At 36.4% G+C, this 8,875-nt stretch overlaps 2 protein-coding genes across 2 annotated transcripts; one reads left to right on the forward strand and one right to left on the reverse strand.

The window, feature by feature from the left end:
• Positions 1-718: 718 nt before the first annotated feature.
• On the reverse strand, positions 719-5,264 carry LOC141450668 (uncharacterized). Its single transcript, XM_074121299.1, has one exon. It carries the CDS (start codon positions 5,110-5,112, stop codon positions 853-855), a length of 4,260 nt encoding a protein of 1,419 aa, XP_073977400.1. The 5' UTR covers positions 5,113-5,264; the 3' UTR covers positions 719-852.
• Positions 5,265-5,658: 394 nt separating this feature from the next.
• Positions 5,659-8,542, forward strand: SerRS-m (Seryl-tRNA synthetase, mitochondrial). The gene is made up of 3 exons (XM_074121301.1): positions 5,659-6,519; positions 6,803-6,987; positions 8,065-8,542. The coding sequence occupies exons 1-3, from the start codon at positions 5,878-5,880 to the stop codon at positions 8,528-8,530; spliced, it is 1,293 nt and encodes a 430-aa protein (XP_073977402.1). The 5' UTR covers positions 5,659-5,877; the 3' UTR covers positions 8,531-8,542.
• The last annotated feature ends 333 nt before the right edge of the window (positions 8,543-8,875 follow it).

Here is an 8,875-nt window from a genome sequence, read left to right on the forward strand (position 1 = left end):
CGAAAAATAAACAAAAATAGATATCACTAACATAAATCGACAAATGGAAGGAAAATTATTAATTAAACTCTTCAATAAGGTTTTCACCAATAGCTTATATCGCCATATTTCCTCGCACAGCTCTGCAAATTTAACAATCAGCTTATTCGGAGAACTCAGTTCTATGGTTGTGTATTTCGACTCTTCGATAGAAGTGCGCCAATCTGCCATAAAATAAACTGGTGAGTGTTGAAACTTTTAACATGGAACCACATCATTCTCTTTTACCGAGAAAGAGAATAAATTGAGATATAACTCTCCTCTGATTTTAAACAACTATCTTTACTGTCTCAAAGTTAACTCATTCTGGGACAACCTCAGATTTATACATAATACACGTACACATTGTTTTACATTACCTGAAACTGTTTTAGAAGAAGACTAAATTGAAAAAGACACAAATTGGCAATTAACATTTAACATTCCGGAGAGGAAAAAAAACAAGGGGTAAATCAGAAATACTCTGGTTACGTTAGTTATATATTCAATATAATAAATTTTATTTTACTTGTTTTACATCACACAAAATCTATTGGTTAAAAAATATTATCAAAATATACATATTTTCAAAACTCCATTAAATTTGGTAGTCAAATCTGCCTAGAGATATGTTTTTTCTTACTATTATTATTTACATTTTCTAAACTAAAGAAAATTGACAAAGGCTTTTTATTGCATGTACGGCAAACGACTGTAATGCCAAACTGCATGATTGACTATTAAGGCAAATTAAAACAAATATTTTTTCAGGTACTAAAATACATAAAAATATGCACTATCTATGTGAACTAATTCCACATTAAAAAAAAGAAATCATACTTTGTTTTTTACACTATTACGTTTGAATGCTGTTTCAAAAGGTAATTTTTGTGTTAATATTGCCGTCATAACAAATTCAGCACTGTATACACCAATATTAGCTCTAATTATGTCACTGACCAAATGAAAATCATTGTTAACCGTTATAATAATATAGCAGGTAGGCTCTAATTCTTGAATTTGTTTTAGTGATTTTCTTTGCTTTTCAACTGTTCCACCAGCGCATTGGATCATTTCTATTAAAGCTGAACGAGATGGTATGACACCTGGAGTTATGTAGAATGTTTTACCACTAAACAATCGGCATCTATCTGGATTGGCCAATATTTTCTGTATATTGCAGTTATACTTCGTTTCAAATTCATTGTCCTCAAGGAGATAAGATTTTTCATCTAGAAACTGATTACTATTGAAACTATCAATCAGCCACTTAAGATCGACAATATATTTACAAGTTGATAGACAACAGAGTAATTTTAAAGAACGTTGCATTTTATACATAACTAAATGAGTAGCTTCGCGACAATTTTTAGCCATTATGCCTCCCAAATGCAAAACTTTTTTATCATCATCATTGTTTGTAGAGGCTCCAGAAAATATAACCACAGCTTTAGGAATGCCAATGGGAGGCAAAGTACTCTCGATTGGAAATATATTATCTTGTTCAAAAGAGCCTATTCCCAATGTAGGACTAGCAACTCTTGGACGTTTTCTTTTCGGCCCTACAATACCACTTGACTTAGCTCGCTCGTAACATTCCTGTGTGACTTGTATAGGGACTTTCCAAGCACCCATTAAATGCGGCACTAATGTGTAATCTATGCGAAAAGGATTTCCAATGTTGAACTGTTGATACTTTTGGCTGTCAGGATGCTGGAGACAGGAATAATGGCCAAAAAGGACTTCATTAAGCCACTGAACATTAACAACTGATCTACTCCATTCTCTAGCCTTCCTATACTTTTCGCCTTCAGGCCTACGGCAAACAAGAATATTATTGTGTGAGGTGTAATAGCTAGTCATTTTTGCTCCAACTGCTTCTATCATCTTCTTAACTCTGATTCTTTCCTCACCTTCAAATCCAGAATGACTAATAATTAGGTTTCTACAGGGTTTTTCATCACTAAATGGTGTAGGAAAATGTAACGCTAGCCAAGGTGGTAAAACTTGTTGTTTTATCATAATATCACTAAGCCACTCAGCGGTAACACAACGTTTGCCATCTCTTATCCCTTGTTGCACTAGAGGGTGTTTCTGAGTTTGACATAATATGTGAGTTACTCTTAATGAATAGGACAGCTCTGTTTCGCCTCCATTTTCTAAAATAATACGACGCCACATTGTAACATCAAATCCATTTCTATCGTATTCCATGATAAGAAATACACATCCTAATAGAAACATGTCTGGTGGTAATTTTAAATTTGGATTATGGCCGTAGAACTGTGGCCTTTGATGATGGCTGGCAGGTGGCGTGCCTGAGGCGCTCTTTGCCAGCACTGCAGCGACCCTGGCCGCCGTTTGGGCATATGCAGCTGGTTTAGCCATACCTACTGTTGCAGGTCCGGGAGTACTTTCGTTGCCTCTCACAAGATTAGTTGTATTACTCGTCGCAGTAGTCAGAGTGGCACGCTGGAAGGATTGAGGAGGGGGTGGTGGTGGTAACTGAGACTGATGTTGTGCCGTCATCATTCTCAGCTGCCCGGAAGCACTTCCATCCCCAGCAACTACCGTACCCCCTGTTACTCCTCCCTGCAACTTATGGCTCAACATGTTGACTAAGGCTGTTTTCGTTTTAGCGTTTACTACTAAACCTGGTTGCGGTTGGCCCTGGGCATTGTTTGGTACACCAAACAAATCATGGGTAGTGGTTGGATCGGCCTGCTCTACCGTGTGCTGTTGCTGCAATAAGACGTTAGCTTGATTAGTATTTGTACTTATTCCAACCTGACTGGCATAATGCGGCAAGCGTTGTGCACTTCCGGCTGGAGACTGTTGCTGTTTTTGTTGCATTTGAATCTGTTGTATTCTTTGCAAATGCAATTGCTGTTGTCGCAGCGTCAAAATTTGTTGTTGTTGTTGTTGCTGCTGCTGTTGTTGTTGGGTTTGAGCAACAGTTCCCTGCGCCACGGGTGATATTGTATTTGTATCGGCCTGCCAAGCTTGTGTACTCTGTTGAGCATTAGGCTGAGAAACTACGTTAACTGGGAGACGTTGATGTTGAACTGCTTGCGGTGAAGGTCCTGGTGTTCTAATGATTCCAGCACTTCCTCCTACCACAGTGCCTGTCTGGGACTGCTGTTGGACTAACACTTGAGGCCTACTTTGTTGTAACACAATTTGGTTTTGCCTTTGCTGTTGCAGCCATTGTAGTTGTTGTGGATTTACTCCAGGAGGTATCTGCCCCCGAATGACGGCTGCTTGTCCTTGCTGAGGCTGGCCAGTCCTTACAACGCCGAACTGTACTTGACTCTGCTCAAGAATGCCTCTGTTTTGCTGCTGCAACTGTCTTTGTAAAACCAACTGTCTTTGTTTCTGCAAACGCTGTAAGAATGATGCCCGCTGCTGGGGGTCCATCTGTTGTAACTGGGCATGAGTCTGAGCGTCCATTTGAATTAACTGTCTGGTTCCACCCTGAGGTTGAGGTTGTTGCATCCAAGTAATCTGTCTTTGTTGCACCTGGGGTTGTGGAGTACTTATAATCTGTTGCCTAGTTTGGCTATATTGTTGTTGCCAAGCGAACTGCGTAGTGGGCTTAGCCTCAGCGTACTGCTGTTGTTGAACAAGTTGTGGAGGACCTTCACGCACTATGAACTGTTGCTGTTGCACCACTTGTTTGGTCTGTTGGTGAACAATTTGTTGGGGCCTACCTTGAATGATCTGAGGCTGGCCGGAAATAAATTGGGAATTATCATGCTGACTCTGTGGAGATAACAACATCGGCGGTTGTTGTTGGGTTAATATTTGTTGCTGGCCAATACTTTGAGGCTGTTGACTGTGTAAAGTCTGTTGACTAAGAATTTGCTGCTGTTGAGGTTGTGAAATAATTTGTTGTGTTAAACCAATACCACCCTGTTGAGTTTGAACCAAAGTTTGTTGCGTTAAAGTTGATTGCTGTTGTCCTAACGCAGTTTGTTGCACCAAAGCTGGATGTTGCTGGGTTATAACTTGTTGCTGTATCAACCCAGTCTGTTGTGGTTGCTGTTGCAACTGTTGATGGGTCTGTAATTGTGGATGTAAAATGAGTTGCTGCACGTTAGCTTGCTGGCGCCATTGAAGAGGTTGCTGCCTTGGTTGCTGCTGTAAGATTAATTGCGTTTTCTGTTGATTTTGGGTTTGTTGCTGAACCGGCTGTGGCAAAGCTTGAGTCTTTGATTGAATTAGACTCAAATTAGGCGTGGTTACCTGTTGTAAAGTTGTTACAGTTACAGGGATTTTATTTTCATCCTTCTCTACATTTAACGAATTAATATAGTTCAAACTAGTTGTTGTGGAGCTCGCTGAAGTTGTGGTTTGTTGATTCCAGGGCATTCGTTGTTTTAGTTTCTCTAAAAGTTCATTACTGCACTTAGGTGCAGCAACATCTTCTTTTTGCACATTATCATCATCTGCAAAGCCTGTAATATGGGCGGTAGAAAAGGCACCGGATAATTCACTTACTTTCCTTTCTATTTGAGGTACTATTAATAACCTTGGATGATAGGAAGTTTCTTGAATACGACATTTTAATGTCAAAGAATCTACTACCCAATCTGGCGTAACAATCTGTTGGATTGAATCTTCTTTACTCATAAGATAATTATACTTCGCACCACCTGCTTTACCGACTATTAAATGAGTTGTTTTACTGTTCAAAGTCAGACTACAATTTCCTCCATTAAAAGTAATCATTCCCCATAAAGCTGTACAATCTTCTTTGCTAATTTCTGAAAAACAAGCATTAACACCAGAGAAAATTCTCTCTTCACCAACAACAAATGATTTAATCGGTAACATTTTTCCACATTTTTTCGACAATAAAACCCATTCAGTGAAAACTGCAGGAATTTCATACAAATCTTTGGCATCAGATATATCACTTTCGGCGGGATCATCACCAACAATAAGATGTGTAAGAAAATCAGAAAAATAATTAGAACCATCTGCTCCACCTTCTTTCAAAACTGTAAGAACTTCTTCAGAAACATTCCCAGTGATTTTATATTTTACATTTGCAAAATATTTATTGACCTGCTGACCGGTTTCCTCAGACATATTATTAAAACTATTTATTTTAAAAATTCAAGACAAAAATTATTTAATAAAAAAAGTCATTACTCACAATTGCGCCACTATAAAAGAAATTAACCACTATTTACATATCTAACTTATGTTTCCCGCAAGATTTAAAACCTAAACATTATGAAGAAATTATAACCTACGCGTTAACTTCTACACAAAAAAGCGCTTAGTAAAAGATATCGAAATAAAACAATAAAAGAATCGATTTGGTTATATTTCCCATTACGAGATTTGTTCCTTCCAAATTCAAAAATAATTTTTTACTAAGTTGTTGAATATTGTACACATTTTTATGATTTTGTTGTTTTGCAACGCAAGATTGGATATTTATATAAAGTTGTACAATTTCATTAAATTTAATCTTGATTTTTAAAGTAATTAATACAACATTTTTCAACTCTTATTATTTTTAAAAAATCTTCAATAAGATGGCTAGAAAAACAACAATATTTATTTATTTGGTTTGAATCTTGAGACCAGTCGAAACTGAAACCATACTTTAACCTACCTCTTGATACTTGATAGTATTGATATATGCATAATGTACTTGCATGGATACGACAGTTGTAGACGATTAAATGGTTGAAAATGAAGTTGTTGTCTTTAAAACAAATTCTTGAATAAATTGTATAGTTTGGTTTGAATTGTTATTTCAAATGAACGTGAAGTATCAATGCAGACTGCATTAAAAAGAAATTTAACGTTTAAAGCCATTACGTTCGCAGTTTTTAGTGTAACATGTTCAAAATTATAAACTACAAATTTAATTACCCATTCAGAAATCTCTTTTTAAGTCAATGTAAATTCTTATCAGAACTTCCCTACAAAAATTTCGTGGAAAACAATCGTCCTGTGCAATCTGATTTAGATTTCACTTACCTTTGCTCATCTGAAAATACTGTTGATATTAAACGTTCTATGCAAATCAGGAAAGCAACCGGTAATATAGATAAGGTGATAGAATTGTATAATGAACTGCTCCAATGTAAATTTCTGGAGAAACGCAATCAAATTGAGCAAGAGTTAATCAGCGAAGCATCGAAAATTCCTAACAGGTCACATCCCTCCCTAAGAGCTCTAAAAGATGTTCCTAAAATTGTTAAAAGTGTTTCTAGTTCTCGTGAATGGCCATTTAAACCATTAACATTTGAGGTTTTAGTTAAAAAATTGAACTTACTTAAAAATGAATATTTAACGAACTTGACTGGTCCTCGGAGCTATTTTTTGACAGATGGGCTTTCAGCTCTTGAAGAAGCTTTGATTCAATATACTTTGAAAAATCTTTTAGAACGTAAATACAGGTTAGTGTCTGTGCCAGATCTGTTGCCCAGAACTACGATTGAAAGCTGTGGGATGGAAACCAGAGGTGAACGGACTCAAGTAATTAATTTTTTTTTTTTGTAAATATATTTTTTATTTATTTTCTTTTTTAAATTTCATGCCTTGCTGTTGGGCCATTTAAAGGCGAGAAGTCAAATAAGTTACATACTGTTATAAAGTTTTAGCTTGAACAGTGGTCAGTTATATTTCCAAGATGGACTTAATCTCGTATAGACCACAATGAAGCAAAAAATATATTTGAGTTAAATATTAAAACCATATATTTGTGCAATTTTTTGCTAAACCATTTAAAGACTGGCTACTTCTTTTTGAAATTTTACAGGTTTATCAACTAGATAGACTTTACGGTTCAGATACTTGCTTGTCTGGAACTGCTGAAATGGGCATAGCTCATTATCTTCAAGGAAAAACCTTCAGCAAATCTGTACTTCCACTGAAATTAGCAGCAGTAAGCCGATGTTTTCGCGCAGAAACATCAAAGATTTCTGTGGAAAAAGGTTTATATAGGTATCCGAGTAAAATATTTAATTTTTGTCTTAACTTTTAGCTGAAAAATTTTCTTTAATCCTTTCTTAGGGTTCAGTGCGCACCCAAATTTCTATTTAAGTTCAGGTGCACCAGCTTTTAAATCATTGGCACTCGGAGCCTTGTTCAGTGCACTGGTGCCTTTTCTTGTTATAGACAACACCCAACCAATCAACAGACTAAGAGATATAAGAAGCAGCTCCTAGGAAAAGGGCAGAAGGAGCGTATATGGAAGTATCTAACCACTCCTTCCCTATATGTTGGCTGTCTACCCAACATATCGCTCGCATTTCAAAACTTCCTAGAATACCTGAGAATATCAGAATTTGGGAGAGTACACCTAAAAACTACTCGGGCATATAAACTTTCGATGTGGTAATACCGCAGTCCATCAGGTGGTTTACTGGCATTTTCTCCATCTCCCTTTAGAATTAATAGATGGTGCTGAGATCTAGATTCAGTATTTTCAGGGGCCTCAGAGTCCACAATATCCTGAGGATACAAGTCAGAAGGCGCAGCCTATTTTACTTAAACTTCGACTTCGGACCACTTCTGCCTGTCAAATCTTCAACAGTCTCAGTCTTGAAAGGTCACTCTCCGAAGTATGAACTGATAATGAGCGAACTTAGCTTTAGAAATCATTCAGGCAATTGGCTAGAATTATTGTCTCCCGATTAAACTTATGTCGATGTGTACTTCCTGATAATTTCATTCCTAGTGATTACCTCTCCTCTAATGCTAACACATTTCAGCTTCCCAGTAATTCAATTTTAAGAATGTTTCTCTTTGCCTAATACTCCATCTGAGATAAGACTTGAAAGGTCCAGTATTTCTTCTCATCCTAGCTGTGGGAAAGTTCTCGTTTATTGTTACTTTAATAGAACTTAATTGTTCGGAAACCGTATTTCGCTTTAATCCTAAGTTCAGAATTAAAATTTCCTTCTTTAATATATGCAACATTATTTTAGAATAATATAAATGTTTTATGTATGTGTTACATAAATTTATTACGGAATGTGTGTTTTATATTTTAAAATAAATTATTTTAACTCATTGCAGAGTTCATCAATTTACCAAGGTAGAAATGTTTGGAGTAACAACCAGCAATGAATCTGATAGGATGTTGAATGAATTTCTTCAAATTGAGGAAACACTTTTTTCTGATCTTGGATTGCAACTGCGAGTTTTGGACATGCCGGAATGTGAACTCGGCGCACAAGCATATCGTAAATTTGATATAGAATGCTACATGCCTGGCAAAGAGCACTGGGGAGAAATATCTAGTACTAGTAACTGTACAGATTATCAGTCTAGAAGACTGAGCATTAAATGTGATGATGGTAATTTTGTACATACAGTAAATGGTACAGCATGTGCTGTACCAAGGCTTTTAATAGCAATCCTTGAAACATACCAGAATAAAGATGGTACAATCAATATCCCAAAAGTATTGATTCCTTACATGGGATATGAAATTCTACGCAAAAGCAGGTTACCAAAGTTAATTTCTTATAAAATTAAATAATTTTTTTTTAAATAGACTTAGCATTTACTTTTGTTAAACCTATCTGAACCGTGTCGATTCAAGACCACCTGATTTGAATGATTTTGTGCAGATGGTATTAAAACTGTAGAACATATCTAACAACTGTAGCCGGTATCTGTAGCCAGATGCCAAGAACCTGTTCTAAGATAAAGACTATATTCCTTACGGTACTAATAAATTTTTTACGGCAAGATTATTATTTACTCCGAGTGTAAGGCGATCAAAACATTGAGGACATCTAGGAAGTTACATAGGATGGGATTGTATTTAAGTCCCTTCACTAGGGCAAACAGCGTAACATGTTCACCAACTATCAAGCTTATT

The sequence above is a fragment of the Rhodnius prolixus genome, unplaced genomic scaffold (assembly GCF_049639745.1).
Source record: "Rhodnius prolixus isolate KJV_2025 unplaced genomic scaffold, Rpr scaffold_8, whole genome shotgun sequence".
In the NCBI taxonomy this organism is placed as follows: Eukaryota; Metazoa; Arthropoda; class Insecta; order Hemiptera; family Reduviidae; genus Rhodnius; species Rhodnius prolixus.

Excerpts from the sequence above, each read along its gene's own strand:
- LOC141450668 (XM_074121299.1), bottom strand. The coding sequence starts at position 5,112 with ATGTCTGAGGAAACCGGTCAGCAGGTCAATAAATATTTTGCAAATGTA.
- SerRS-m (XM_074121301.1), top strand. The coding sequence starts at position 5,878 with ATGTTCAAAATTATAAACTACAAATTTAATTACCCATTCAGAAATCTC. Across the intron at positions 6,520-6,802 it reads CCAGAGGTGAACGGACTCAA|GTTTATCAACTAGATAGACT; the intron begins GTAATTAATTTT and ends GAAATTTTACAG. Across the intron at positions 6,988-8,064 it reads GTGGAAAAAGGTTTATATAG|AGTTCATCAATTTACCAAGG; the intron begins GTATCCGAGTAA and ends AACTCATTGCAG.